At 64.1% G+C, this 14,235-nt stretch overlaps 3 protein-coding genes across 3 annotated transcripts; 2 read left to right on the top strand and 1 right to left on the bottom strand.

The window, feature by feature from the left end:
* The first annotated feature begins 439 nt into the window (after window positions 1-439).
* HMCES (5-hydroxymethylcytosine binding, ES cell specific) lies at window positions 440-5,498 on the top strand. Its single transcript, XM_088534602.1, has 6 exons — window positions 440-622; window positions 2,223-2,366; window positions 3,249-3,368; window positions 4,112-4,269; window positions 4,675-4,867; window positions 5,280-5,498. The coding sequence occupies exons 1-6, from the start codon at window positions 440-442 to the stop codon at window positions 5,484-5,486; spliced, it is 1,005 nt and encodes a 334-aa protein (XP_088390728.1). The 3' UTR covers window positions 5,487-5,498.
* A 2,437-nt stretch (window positions 5,499-7,935) lies between these two features.
* LOC148592487 (histone H2A type 2-B-like) lies at window positions 7,936-8,524 on the top strand. The gene is made up of 2 exons (XM_088534645.1): window positions 7,936-7,951; window positions 8,047-8,524. Exon 2 carries the CDS (start codon window positions 8,109-8,111, stop codon window positions 8,487-8,489), a length of 381 nt encoding a protein of 126 aa, XP_088390771.1. The 5' UTR covers window positions 7,936-7,951; window positions 8,047-8,108; the 3' UTR covers window positions 8,490-8,524.
* Window positions 8,525-13,494: 4,970 nt separating this feature from the next.
* Window positions 13,495-14,235, bottom strand: H1-10 (H1.10 linker histone). Its single transcript, XM_010212636.2, has one exon. The coding sequence runs from the start codon at window positions 14,223-14,225 to the stop codon at window positions 13,566-13,568; it is 660 nt and encodes a 219-aa protein (XP_010210938.2). The 5' UTR covers window positions 14,226-14,235; the 3' UTR covers window positions 13,495-13,565.

Genomic DNA, 14,235 nt, shown 5'->3' with positions numbered 1-14,235 from the left:
TGCGCGGGGCAGGGCTGTGTCTGTAAAGTCACCCCGAGTCCTGCAGCCCTTCCCTGTCGCGCGGGGGCCAGGGCCGGGTCCCCTCCTGCTGCTGTCGCCTCCCCGCGACGCGCCCGGCGCTTCCGGGGGCGGCCGCGACGTGGCCCGCAGCGGGGGGGGGGGCAGCTCCGCCTCCCGCACACACCGGGACCCCCCGGGAGCGCTTGGGGACCCCCCCGGGGACGTTTAGGGCCCTCCGGGAACGTTTGGGGACCCTCGGGGACATTTGGGCGGGAACACTCCGAGGAGGGAGGTTGGAGCCCGCCCGCTCGTGGATCCGCCGCCCCTCTCAGCGCGCGGGGCGGGGACGGCCCCAGCGCCCACCCCCGGGCCGGGCGGTGCTACCGGGCCCCGCGCTGTCCCGTGTCTCCCCGCTGGGCTCCCCGTCGCCGTCCCCGCCATGTGCGGCCGCACCGTGTGCTCGCTGGGCGCCGAGGCCCTGCGCCGGGCCTGCGCCTACCGCGACGCGCGCGGCCGCCGCCGCCGCCCCGACTGGGTGGGCGCCGAGCGCCACCGGCCCTCGTACAACCGCGGCCCGCGCAGCCACGGGCCCGTGCTGCTGTCGCGGCGCCACCTGGAGCAGGTGAGGACACGGGGGGACACGGGGGGGACGCGGCCACCGCGGCGGTTTCTGAGCGCGGAGCTGCCTCTTGCCCCGCGCGGGCCGGGTTGGGAATCGGCCCCATCGCTCTGACGTTTGCGGGGAGGTTTCTCTGCAAGTGGGGGCCTTTACATAACTCTTTCCCGAGGGTGTAAAACTACTCCATGTCTCTGCTCCTAAGTGCATAAAATTGCTCTGCGTGCTTTATGTTTGTTTGTTTTGGTTTATTCCGTATTCCTGAGAATCCTTCTGTCGTTCCCTAACACTGCTGAGACCATCTACGCTGCCCTTCTTAGGGGATAGCAGAGAAAAATCTCTTCTTCGGAGCTTTAAAAAAACGCACCTGCGGGGACCGTTACCCGGGCTAATTTGAGCGTCCCCGGACGCCCGAGCAGGCTCCAGCCCTGCCCAGCGGTGCGAGGAGCCGGGCACCGAGCGGGACGGGGCTTCCCGGCGCTCCGGGCGCTGCCATGGGCTGGTGGCTGCTGCCAAGGACCCTGCGCAGCCGGCGCGTCAGGAGGCCCCTTTTTGCTGAACTCTGGCACATTCAGAAGGGCTTAGGTTGGTCCAGGGGAAGTTACGGGGATCGTTTGTCCTAGAGCATCCTTGGTGCTTTGCTTTCGGGCCGTGCGCGGTGCCACATCCGAGAGCAGGGACACGCGATGGCCCCGCTGGCAGCCAGCCCGTGCCCTGTGTTCGGCGGCCAGGACACAGCTCCGAAGCCCCCATCCTGGCCGCTTCCCTTCCGTGCGAGGGTCCAAAGGCCTTTGCAGCACTTGGGTGCTCCACGTACCTGTTTCTCCAGTTCCCTGGAGTTCCCTGGGATCAGGTGTCCCCCAGGGCATCGCTCGGCCCATCGGGGCGCAGCGCCGGGGCGGACGGCGGGTCGAAAGCGAGAGCGGGCTGGGGGGGAAGCGAAACCCGCGGGGCCGTTTCCATTGTCCAAAGCGAGACAATATGCAAAGCGCGAGGCCGGCGCCGAGAGGGAAAGTGAATCGGAGCGGCAGAAATCACGTTATTAAAATGAAGGTGAGATTTGTGCTATTTGGGGCAATCGCTTTAAATGAGAAAGTTTTATGGGCCTGGACGTCACCACCGTAGGACTATTCATTAAGCAGAGAAAAGCTAGATCAGGCTGCAAAACCCTTCTCGTTGAGGAGAAACCGTGTGTTAGTTACCCTGTACAGCAACCGTTGTAAATACTGTTGTGTTTGTTTATTCTGCAAAGCGTTTTCTGCTAAAGATTAATTTGTGCAGGAAAGCTGTTAAGAATATGCAAAGGGTTATAATTAGCGGGTACTTTTGCATTGCTTGCGAGCACTGCTGTCCCTCTCTGCTGCAAGGACTGGTCGAACATCCCTGCAAAGGAGAAGTGGCAGATTTGGTGAGGAACGTGTCCCGTAGGGCTGTGAGCTGCAGTTTAGTTCTCTGCAGAAAACGAGCTTGCTTTCCCCTTGCACTGGGAGAGCAGCTGCTGGGGCGCTTATGGCTGCACTGTAAAGGTAGAGAGAAGGATGCTGTGATGAGTGTGCTCTGCTTTCTGCTGCTCCGATATGCGGTTCTTCTCTATCCTCTTTCCAAGGGCGCTGACTCCTCGGAGCGGGTCCTCACGACCATGCGCTGGGGCCTGATTCCCTCCTGGTTCAAAAAGGACGACCCCTCCAAAATGCCCTTCAACACCTCCAACTGCCGCAGCGACACCATGCTGACGAAATCCTCCTACAAGGTGCGTGACCGCTCGCTTGGTCCCGCCTGAGCGCACCCGGCGCTCGGTGGCTTCCTCGGTGTTATTGGTGCTGTGAGAGCCGAGACAAATCCAAAGTATCCCCCGAGCAGGGACTGGCTGCCGTCTGCCTGCTGCTCCACTGGGGATGCGTCCCCTTAAATGGCTCCTTTTACCCCAGAGCCAGCTGCGCTCCTTAAAATATAAGGATGCAAAAGGTGATGGCTTTACCCGAGCTTCATTTCACGGCACGACCTTTGCTCTGCGCTTCAAGTGCTGGTCAGAGAAGGGAAAGGGAAGTCGCGTGACTCCGTGGGAAGTGCTGGCAGCAAATCCACATGGATAAAAGCTCATCTGCTGAAGGGGGCTAACAGCAGTTAACACTGTGCTGCGTAGGGAGCCCAGCCAGGCCTCTGCTCCTGGAAAACGGGACTGCAGCCGTCCTGGCCGGGTGGAGCACAGATCTGTAAGGAGGTCACTGCCTCGTGGATTAGGGCAGCAAATGCACGGTGGATTATTTTGCCCTTCTCTTCTGCGAGAGACCCTCGCCATATGGTTTTGCGGGTATTAGTGGCTGGGCACTTGGGATTTATTTGGGTGTGAGACGTGGGCTGCCGCCCCGCGTGAGCAAGGGCATTGCAGGGAACCCCCCTGCAGCTCTGTGGCCACGGGCTGCTGCGTTTGAGCCCTGGGCACCTGCAGGGGAGGTCCCCGCTAAGGAGGAGCCGCAGGAGCGCCCGGGGGGACCCGGAGCTCCGGGATTTGGGCGCCTGGGAGCTGACGGTCGAGCGGTGCCCGCCTGCCTGGCGCTCTGAGCCATCGCCGCCCATCGCGGGCTGCCTGGTCCCTTCAGGAGATTAAGCGCTCGTGTTTTCTCTCCCGCAGGACCCTCTCCTCAAGGGCAAGCGCTGCGTGGTCCTGGCCGACGGCTTCTACGAGTGGCAGCAGCAAGAGGGCGGGAAGCAGCCCTATTTCATTTACTTCCCCCAGACGACAAACGAAACGGTAGCGGGTCGTTCGCCGTGCACAGAGGTTTGGCTCAAAGTGTCAGCCCCTTCTTCCCATAAACATCCTTGGAGCACTTAAGAGTTGTAGCAGATATCCGTAAGGAAAACTCCCGCTCCTCACAACTGTGCTTGCCCTGGGGATTGTGCACGGGAATTTGGAGGGGACAAAACTGGAACTCGTGAGGTGGGAAGTGCCTTTGGAGGTGGCTTTGCTCCTGACCTCCCCGGTCTGTGCCAGCCCTGCCTTGCTGCGCCTCGGCACGAGCGCTCTGACGTGATTCCTGCGCTCAGAGCTCTGGCCTGGCACAGCTGCCGAACGCGCTGCAGAGAAACGCGCCTCTGCAGCAGCTTCCCGCTGCATTCCCGAGCAGAGCCCGGTCCTGTGGAGGCCTCTGCAGCCAGGATCCAGGTTCCGAACCCCCCTGGCTCTAGATGGTCCCGTGGTGTCACCAGCCGCCCCGCTGGCTGCTCCCCGCGCTCCCAATATTTGCATGGGCGGCTGATGTGTTCCCCAGGGGACTCGCCTGCCAGTTTCGCTTCCCCTTTTCCTTCCTGTGAGCGGCAGCTGTGATGTGCCGAAGGGAAGGAGGTTCCCGATAACCCCGCTGCACCCCTGATCCGGATCATGACCGGGATGCGAGCGGCCTGCCGCATCTTGGGCGAGTCTGCGCTGCTTTGGCTGCGCGTTAGCAGCGTGGCGTGGAAACGGCAGAGCCAACGGTGCGCGGGGCTGTGTTCCAGGCCGACACGGAGGAGGGAGACGAGTGGAAGGGCTGGCGGCTGCTCACCATGGCCGGGATCTTCGAGCGCTGGGAGCCGCCGGGCGGCGGGGACGCGCTCTACACGTACACCATCATCACCGTGGACGCCTCCAAGGACGTGAGCTTCATCCACCACAGGCGAGCGGGGGCCGCGGGGAAAGCCACCCTCAGAATGAAACCCTAGAGCACCCCCAGCTTCTTCAGGGTCACGGGCTCATGCCCTGCCCAGAAACCACCGTCTTTGTCCCCTGGCAGGTGACAGGAGGAGCTGAATTGCTCTCAGCATGGCCAGGATCTGGCAGCCAAGCCCTTTGCTCCTGCAGCAAAGCAGCTGCTGCCTTGGCTAGCTGAGACCAGCTTCACAGCAGAGCAGCCTTGTGCTTGTTTTTCCCCTGTGGCTTCTGAAATGCAGTTTGTGTCCAGCCAGCTTCGTGCTGGCCCACGGTTCTTGCTTGTGACGCCTTGCTCTGGTGCAGGGCTTGTGCCTGGGGGACTCGCTGGCCTGGGTGATCCGTGGGTTCTGACCCCTCTCTGCATGCGCAGGATGCCGGCTATCCTGGACGGGGAGGAAGCCATCAGGAAGTGGTTGGACTTCGCTGAAGTGCCAACCCAGGAAGCAGTGAAACTCATCCAGCCCACGGAGAACATCGCGTTCCACCCGGTGTCCACCATCGTGAACAGCGTGCGCAACGACAGCCCGGAGTGCCTGGCTCCCATCGAGCTGGGAGTGCCGAAGGTGGGAGCGCAGGGAGGGCTCGGGGAGCCACCTGGGCAGGGTGACATTTCTGAGCAGAGCCGGGTGCTGCCCCCGTCGCGCTCAGGAAAGGGGCTCGGGCAGCCCGTGTCCTCCTCGGTGCCTGCGTGTGATGCTGCCATGCAAAGGCCCCTGACAGATTCCCTTCCTGGCGCTTCCAGAAATAAACTCTGTCATCCTCTGCCAGGATTTCTCTGCCAAATGAAGCAAATTCCATGTCAAATGGAGCTTGGAACAATCCTGCTCACAGCAGCCCTGGGAACCTCCTGCAAATGCGTCCAACTGCAGTCGAGGCTGTTGCTACACCATCCACATCCTGCGCTCCAAAGCAACGGGTGCCCGTGCGCTCTCGCTCCGCTTCTCACTTTTCCTCTGCTGTCATTTGTCTCTCCAGCAGGTCAAAGCCACCGCAAGCAGCAAAGTGATGGCGAGCTGGCTGAAAAGCGCCCAGGAGGCCTCTCCCAAGAAGCAGGAAAATGAGGTGCCCAGATGGACGAGTCAGTTCATCCAGAACCCCTCGCCCAAGAAGACCAGCGCGGGGGTCCTGCAGCAGTGGCTGGGGAAGGCGGGAGAGCCGGCCACGAAGAGGCGCAAGGTGTAGGCACCGCGTGGCTCCCCGCCGAGCTGCCTGGAACGCGTTTTGGGAGGCTTTGCAAACTGCCGCTGACATTCTCTAAGCCTCTCCGGTATTGATCGGATGCCCTAGGTTGTCGTCTCTGTTGTTAGTGTTTAGTTAGAGGTTAATGTTTGTCTTTAAAGATGTTTGGCTTTGGTGCTGGCGGGAGCGGATACAACACGCTGGCCTCCCTCCCTGTCAGTCTGCTCGCTCCAGGAGAAGATGAAAAAGCCATCAGCAGCATCTCAGCCTGCTGGAGGGGGAGAAGTTTCTGATGGGATTTCACAGTCCATATCTCCATATTATTTTTTTTTGTGGTTTTGTTTTGTTTTCTCTATCAACCTGATACCTTTTTTTCCATTTAATTCCATACTGATTCTGTATGAATGCCATTCTCTAGCCCCTAAAGACTTCTGCAGTGTAAGGGAACATGCAGTAAGTGTTTAGAACTCCCTGGCCATGTTCTGCCACGCTGCTTTGCCCCAACATTTCAGCACGTGCTTGGCTATCCCAAACGGGAAGATCTCAAAGCCGTGCTTGGGTAGGGAGAGCAATTTACCAGCAAGAGCCCAGGGAGCTTCCTTGTTTAGAGAAGAGGGGCCGTTGAGGCTGGAGGAGGAAACGGTCTGTGTGAGTTCTGCTCTGAACTGCCCCTGTCCAGGCTGTTTCCCGTCTCCTTGCGGATCTTCCCCGTGGAGGTTACGCTCCTCTCCTCCATCTCCTCCAGTCCTTGCTGCCTTGCGGTGCCATCCGGGAGCTGGTGTTTAACTCTGCCCCAAGCAGGGCTGGATGGGACAGCACCCACCCCTGCAAAGCCCCTGTGTGTGTTTTTCCATGCCCGACCTGGGCAAATGGGCTAAAACCTCTGGAATAATTGGACCTTGCTGGGGTTTCCCCATGGGCAGCGGCATTGGGCAACTTGTCTTGGTCACATTGTTTGTGCAATCGTTTTGTTAATAGGATTTGGAGACTTAAGAGAGGATTTTCTTGATCTGTGGAGGGATGCATCCTGCTCGCCTCGGAGAGGTCATGCATTAAGGCCCAGATAACCAAAGTGCCATTAAAGAACAGTATAGGGGGGTTGGTTTGGGGCTCAGGGCTCTGTAAACAGAACCAGATGTTGCGGACCAAAACCCTGACACGTGGGGACGTTTGCTAGAAAACAGAATGCAATTTGTCTTCAAAACAATAAAATGGGATTAGCAGATGGATCATGCAGTGTCCGTGCGTGTGCCTGTGTCCCCATTTCCCAGCCCTGTCGCTTCTGTTGCACCAGCACAGTCGCTGTTTCCTCTCCCGCCTGCTGCGAGGGAGAGCAGCGAGCAGAGGCCGACGGCCGGGGACCAGCGGCGCGGGCCTTGCACAGGGTTCCTGTTTGCCAGTGGAAACGGTTCCCCACAGCCTCATTCCAGGGTTCCCCTGGAAGGCTCCGTCCGTGGGGAGCTGCGGGAGGGCCAGAGCAGAGGCCCCTCTGCAGGGAGGGAGCCCGGACCCAGCTCCCGTGTTTCAGAGCGCCTAATCCTGCTGCAGGAATGGTGCGAGGCTGCAGCGTCCAGTAGCTTCCTGCAGGCGCTGGGGCTGTCGTGGCTGCAGAGCGATACCCGGGGTTTCATCACCAGGTGATCAGGAACATCTGCCTTTAACTGCCGTGTGCTGCAAGCCAAGTGCTGTCACGTTTGCAGTGTTTGCTCCCCGCTGACCACAGCGACCTAACGAGCCCCGCTCCGAGGCTGGCACCGCTTTCACCTGCCTGTGAGTTCTGCTGGCACCGGGGCTGCTCACCTGGGCAGCCTGGGATGGTCTCCATGCCAGGGCTTTTCTGGGGACAGATGACATGATGGGTAAAAATCCAAAACATAGGCAAAGGCCAAGGTTGATTATGGATTTGGGAATCCAAAGCGGCAGCCTGCAATGACTCACAGCAGCTCTGTGCCAGGGTCCGCGCTGGGCTCTCTCCAACAGGGCAGCCCAAGGCGCTCTGGAGGCTGCGGTGTCCCTCGGGGGCCCAAGGCTTCGGTGGCCCTTGTGAGAGGGGCACCCAGCCGGTCCTGTCCCGTCAGGTCCCGCTGCCCAGCCGCATCCTGGGCTCCTGCAGCCTCTGTCTGTGCCGCACGGCGGGGACAGGCCGAGGGAGGCGACCGGCTCCTGCCCGGCGGCTGCAGCCCGGGCGCCCCGACCTCGCCCCGCTCCTGCAGGGCCGCGGGAGCCCCGGGCCGGGCCGAGGCGGCGGCCGCGCCCCGCCGGGCGCTGCCCCGGGCGGCGGAGCCGGGGCGCTGCGAGCCCTATGCAAATCAGGGATCGGCGCGCTGGCCAATGGGCGCCGCGCTCGCCGCGGCCGCCGCCAATGGGGAGCGGCGGTTGGAGGGGCGGCCGCGATATCCGCGGCGCGGCGGCGGCGGCCGGGGCAGTGCGGCGGCGGCGGCGCGCAGGGCGGAGCGGCGGCGGCAGCGGTAAGGGCGGCGCGGGGCGGCGGCGGGGAGGACAGGGGCGCCCGGCCCGGCCCGGCCCGGCCCGGCCCGGGTAACGGCCTCGTGATTCTCCGCAGGCGCCGGGACCGGCTGTGCTGGGCGCTCCTGGGCAGCGGCGAGTGCCCGCTGCCCGCCGGCCATGTCGGGCCGCGGCAAGTCCGGCGGCAAGGCGCGCGCCAAGGCCAAGTCGCGCTCGTCGCGGGCCGGGCTGCAGTTCCCCGTGGGGCGCGTGCACCGGCTGCTGCGCAAGGGCAACTACGCGGAGCGCGTGGGCGCCGGCGCGCCCGTGTACCTGGCGGCCGTGCTCGAGTACCTGTCGGCCGAGATCCTGGAGCTGGCGGGCAACGCGGCGCGCGACAACAAGAAGACGCGCATCATCCCGCGGCACCTGCAGCTCGCCATCCGCAACGACGAGGAGCTCAACAAGCTGCTGGGCGGCGTGACCATCGCGCAGGGCGGCGTGCTGCCCAACATCCAGGCCGTGCTGCTGCCCAAGAAGACGCAGAGCTCCAAGAAGTGAGCGCGGCGCTGGCGCCCCCCGGCCGGGCCAGGGCCGCGGCGGGGAGCCCGGGGGAGCGCGGTTCGGGGCAGGCGCTGCCTGCGCCGCCCGCCCTCCCCTCGGCTCCTCGGCCCGGGCAGAGGTGGCCGGGAGCAGCCTGGTCGCTGGCCCTCGTGTGGGGCCACCCGCGGGCCCCTCCGTGCAGCCCCCAGGGGCCCCCGGGCCACCCTGGCGCTGCCATCGGACTCGCTGCCCCCAAGCAGCCCCGGCGAGGCCACCGGGACGAGGGGAGGGCAGGGGGCTGGATCATGGGAAACGGAGAAGTTTCTCGGTCAGTGACTGTTGGTCTCGGGTATTTATTTATTTTTCCTGGTAAAGCTAGTGCATCACCTACTGTCAGGGAGCCTCGAGCTCTCAAGGTCTCTGTTATTTTGGGGCGCCTCCCTGCAAAGTCACTTTGCTGCCCTGCTGCGTGGGCGCGCGCAGCCCCGTGGCGGTGGGTCCAGTGGGGCGGTGGGTGCAGCGACGGCTCCGCGCGGAGCTGCAAGGTCAGGCGCCCGCCGGGAGCGGGAGCTGCCATCTTCTGCCGCGGCCCTGCTCTTCCCGTCACGGAGCGGCTCCCGGCTGCAGAATCCCTTAATGTCGTAGAGGTTGTTGTACCCTAGCCGCACTTCCAGAAATGACCTGCAATGTTGTTCGGTTTTGGTTTTGTTTTGTTTTTTTTTCCCTTTGTTGTTCAACACTATTCCTGGTTCTGAAAAAATAAAGTGCTGCTGATATCTGTTAACCGTAACCCTTTGTGGATAACGTTTCTTTTTTAAGAAGCCCCGGGGTTTGTATTTAAGGACAGTGTTTAGCTAGAGCAGTGTTTATTGAGGGGGTGAGGCGTGAGCAGGAGCGGGGCCGGCTGCGCCTGCGGCTCCGGCGTGACGCAGAGCGGCTTCCCCGCTGCGCGGAGCCGGCGCCTGCTCTCCTGCATGCAGCAGTGTCCAGGCAAGCGGGCACTAGACCTTCATCACGTTCTTCTTTTTAAAAAAAAAACAAGTAAAATGAGCAACTATTTATGTGCTGTAAGTAGCATGTGTTCAACCTATTGAATGAGCTTGTGGATGAAGTGGCTTGCTCTGGCTCTGGCTTCATTGTTGCCGAGGGAAGCCGAGTCCGGGTGCTCGTCGGCCGGGTTGCCGGAGGGTTTTCCCGGGAGCAGCGTGTGTTAGGGTGGCATCGCGGGGAGGCGGCCGTGGTGGGGCCGGGTCCCCGGCGCTGACCTTGGCGGGGACACGGCACCGGCACCGCGCTCCATGTGCGACCCGCGGGGCAGGACGAGGGGCGTCCCGCGCGTGCGAGCCGCCCTCGAGCGTGGTGGCTCTCCTGTCTGTACCCCAGTGTCTTGTTTGGGTGTTTCTTTAGAAAACGCAGAACTTGTGATACCGGAAAGAACGGTGCAAACCCACTACCTGATTAAACTGGTTCCGTATCGAATGCTGTCGCGCTTGCTGTGTCTCGCCGCCTCCTGTGCTCGACGCTCTCCGAGCAGCCCTGGCCGGTGGCCCGTGGGCTCGCAGCGCTCCGCTCTCGCTTGCCCCGGGGTCTCCTCCCGCCCTGGGGTGGACATGGCCCCTCTGCCGCTCCGGCGGTGCCGATGCCGCCGTCAGGAGGCCGCGGCTTGGAGCAGAGCGAGGCTGGAGGCCGCGGCCGGACCGGCTGCCCGAGGAGCTGCTGGGGGGCCCTGCGGACCAGAGGAGGGAGGGCAGCGGGGCCGGGTGGCAAAAGGGGCTCGTGATGGGCGAGGGAGGGAGGTGCTGGCGCTCGTGTGCTCTGCTAGGAGCTTCTCCATCGGCCCCGGGAATGACCAACCTGGCGGCTGGGAAGCGCCGCTGTGGCGAAGGCGGCGGGAGGAATCCCGGCTGTCCAGCCAGGGCTGCCACAGGGCACAACGCCAGATCCCTTGTGAACTCGGCATCCGAGCACCGCCGGGAGCAGAAGAGGGGACGTGTCTGCAGCTTTGGAGCAGGAAATCCAGGCTCTGTGGTCTTGATCTTCAGTTCAAAGTGGAAAAAAAGGAGAGGGGGACTCGCTCTGGAATGGCTGTTTTCCCCTCCAGGGCTGCAGGTTCGGAGGAGCTGGTGGCTCCCGGGAGCGGCTGCTGCTCCTGGCTGTCCTGGGAGCTCTGCTGCAGCCCTGCAGCTGAACCAGGCGCTGCGAAGGGCCCGGCTGGGCACGCGGCCTCCCCGCGGCGCGGAGCGGGGCCTGGGGACTTTGTGCCTCCCCTGGGGCAGCTCCGTGCGGCAGCGAAGCTGCAGGGTGCTCTGCGGGCCCCGAGACGAGGCCCTCCGCCCTGGGGAGCCGCCGTTCGTCCCTGCAGGAGGTGACGTCTTTGCCGTGCGCGGGCAGATCCTCTAGGCCCTGCTTGGCCTCCCTGCGTGACCAGTCCCTGCCCGCGGGACGGGGCTGCAGCGCGTCCTGCCCGCGGTGCTGCTCGTCCACCCGCCTTCCCGCAGCGCCGGGACCCCGGGGCCGCGCGCTCCTACCCTCCTCGGCTGATCCCAGGTGAGTGCTTTATCTTTGTGATCACGTTTTAGCAACCTGCCTTTGGGGCTGGTGTTGGGGGTGTAGCCTGGTTACCCCCGAGCCACCCAAGAGCCACCAGGGGTGAGAGGAGGCTCCTGCGGCCGCAGGATGGCACATGGGACATCAAATGGCCTAAATGTCCCTTCTGATGCCAGAGCACCTGGCTCTCGCAGCGACAGCATCCCTGCGCGCCCTCCGAACCCGCAGGGTCATCTCAACCACAGAGACGGCCGCGGTGGGTGCACGAGCAGCTCCCGTGGCACCCGCTGGCAGATGGGCAGCACTGGCGCAGCCTGCGTGGGCAGAGGGGCCGCGGCCGGCCTGGCCCCGCAGCTGCTTGGACTAAGTATAGACACGAGGGGAGTCTCTGTCTGCGGAGCGTCGCTGGGCTCTGCCAGGGCAGAGCAGCACAGCTGGCTTCTCTTGCCCAATTCAGCTGACGGATGTTTCCTGAGAGAGAATATTTGTGTCTCTCATGCTTGCAGCAAGGAAGCACGAGCCGCGGGGCCCTGCTTTGCAGGCAGCGCCGTGCTGGGGAAGGGGCAGCTCCCCTGCAGCAGCCGCGGGCAGGCTGGGCACTGCGGCGTGCCGGCCCCACGGGAGCCCCTCCGTGTCCGTGCTGCCCTCGGGTCACCCTGGAGGGCTGTATCTGTCTCTGCTGCACGTGTCCTGTTTCCCCCATGAGCTTTATTCAGGTGTAGCAAACGGGGTGGTTGTAGGCGCAACCCTGACTGGGGCAGCCCAGACGGCTCTGAGCTGGTCTCTATCTGGGCATCACGGCTTAAAACTGTCCATCTAGCAGCCAAGGTCCCTCCTGGGGGCTGGGCTGGGTGAAGCTGCTCTGCGAGCAGCTCCCTTCTGCTTCCTCCGCCCTTGTGCCGTGTCTGTGCGCCGGGGACAGGGGGAAGTCACGTTCTTGGAGTGCCCAAAGGCCGGGTTCAGCTCTGGTGTGGGCAATGCCACGGGGGTGGCTTCCAGGAGCTGTCCTCAGCACAGCCCTGCAGACCAGAACTGGTGCCAGGAGCCCACGCAGACCTGGCATCTTGCTGCCCTCCCAGCCGCTCTGCCCTCCGGGAATGAGGTGGCGGCACCTCCTGGCACAGCAGGAGCTCGTGGGCTGGGTGCTGGTCTGATCCCCCACAGCGAGGGAGCGCCCGGCCTGCCTGTCCCTGCCGGGGCTTCCACACAGGAGGACGGAGGTGCTCCCGAGCCGCTGCCGCGGTTCCGCCGGCCTGCCCAGCTCCACGGCGGGTTCGTCCACCCCTTGGCTGCGCCGCTTCAGGCTCCGGGAGCGGGGCCAGCAGCTCCTGGCGCCTCTCCCAACCGGCTCCCTGCAGCAGGCGAGAGCCCCCTCCTCGGAGCCTCCTTCTCTCCCAGTAAGTTCCCCTTGCCCCTGCTCCCGCTGCGCCCGGGGTCACTGTCCCCTCAGGGCTGCGCTCTGGTGCAGCCGGGCTCTCCCGCAGGGCCTGCTAGCGCCGAGCAGCCGCTCATCCCTGCGCTCCCACGGGAGAGGCGGAACAAAATGGCCTAGATCCCCGACAGCGTTTATGCAATCTCACTGCGTGAGCTATAAATAGGCAGCGAGGATGCGCAGACAAGGGGGGCTCCGCGGCGTTTTGCGGTGCCGTCGCACAGCGCGGTGCCCTTGCTGCGGGTGTCACTCGCTGCCCCCACGGTGCTCGGGCCGGGGGCAGCCTCTGACACAGCTGCTGGGGGGAAAAGCCGGCTCAAAGCGCGGGCCTCCCCCCTGCCCTTAGGGCAGGCGCCTCCTTCGAGAGCCCTTTGCGCATAGGAGCTGCGCAGCGCGGAGCAGCCCCCGGCGGGGACCCTCCCGCGCCGCTCCCACCCCCGCAGCAAACCACGGTTCAAAGTTCTAACAATTTATTTGAAACGACGACAACCGAAATGAAAAAAAAAACCCTCACAAAAAGAAAAAATAATCCTAAAAAACGACAAAAAAAATAAAGGCCATCGAAGAGGTGACCCGGCGGCGGGCGCAGGGCAGGGCGCTCCGCGGCGGCCCCGCCGCTTGGTCCCGCGCGGGCGGCCGCCCCCTCGCGGCGGCGCCGCCGCAGCCCATTGGCGCCCGTCGGGCCGTTGCCATGGCGGCGGCGGCCGCGAGCCAATAGGGGGCGCCGTCACTTTTCGAAACCGCTTCGGCGCAGGCAACAAAAAGGGGGGAAGGGGCCGGGAGGGGGGGGCCGGGGCGCGCGCGGGCGGCGGCGGCGCCCACGTGGCGCGGGGGCGCGTAACAAAATGGCTGCCATGGAGACAAGGCGGGAAAAAAAACACGAGCGGCGCAAAATGCCGGACGGGGGAGGGGGGCCACGAACCGGCCACAATGGGGAAGGGCGCGGCCGAAAACAAAAGGCAGCGACGGGGACACGCGGGGAGCGCGGGCGGGGGGCAGGGAAAGCCGGGGGCAGCCCCGCTCGGGGCGGCGCGGGGACAAAGCGGGGGCCGGGTCCGCGCTCAGCAGTCCGTGCGGGGGCTCTCAGTCCTGCGCGGGCGCCCCGCGCCCCGCTCTCATGCCTTCCTGCTCTTGAGTGCCTTGGGCTTTGCCGACTTCTTCACCTTCTTGGCGCCCGGCGAGGCGGCCGCTTTCTTGGCGGCCTTCTTGGCTTTGCCCTTGTCCTTCCTGGCCGCCGCGCTGCCGGCGCCCTTCTTGTGCGCCGCCTTCTCGGCCTTCTTGCTCTTGGCCGCCGGCTTCTTCTCCGCCCGCCGCGGCGCCGCGGCCGCCGCCTTCTTGTGGGACTTGTGCGCGCCGCTACCCGCGGCGCCCTCCCCGCCGCCCTCCAGCTTCTTCTTGTTGAGCTTGAAGGAGCCGTTGGCGCCGGTGCCCTTGACCTGGAGCAGCGTGTCGTTCTGCACGAGCGCCTTGATGGAGTATTTCAGGTAGGTCCTGCCGTTCTGCTGGTCGAACCAGGCCACCTTCTTGGCCTCGTTGTAGATCTTGGCCAGCGAGGACCCATTGCGCTCGCCCAGCTTGCGGATCGTCTCCACCACCAGCTGGCTGTATTTGCCCGGCTGGTTCTTCTTCTTGTTGTTCTTCTTCTTCTTGGAAGGCGACAGCGAGGAGCCGCCGCCCCCTTTCGCCTTCTTGGAGGCCGCTTTCTTCTCCGGCGCGAGCGGCGCCTCCTCCGCCTCGGTGAGGGGCAGATCGGCTTCTTCCAGCTCCACCGACATGGTGGCGAGG

This window comes from Tinamus guttatus, unplaced genomic scaffold, assembly GCF_059628265.1.
Source record: "Tinamus guttatus ecotype Peru unplaced genomic scaffold, ASM5962826v1 Tinamus_guttatus_pri_ptg000580l, whole genome shotgun sequence".
In the NCBI taxonomy this organism is placed as follows: domain Eukaryota; kingdom Metazoa; phylum Chordata; class Aves; order Tinamiformes; family Tinamidae; genus Tinamus; species Tinamus guttatus.
Note: the sequence above shows the minus strand (reverse complement) of the source record. Positions and strands in the feature narration are given on the sequence as shown.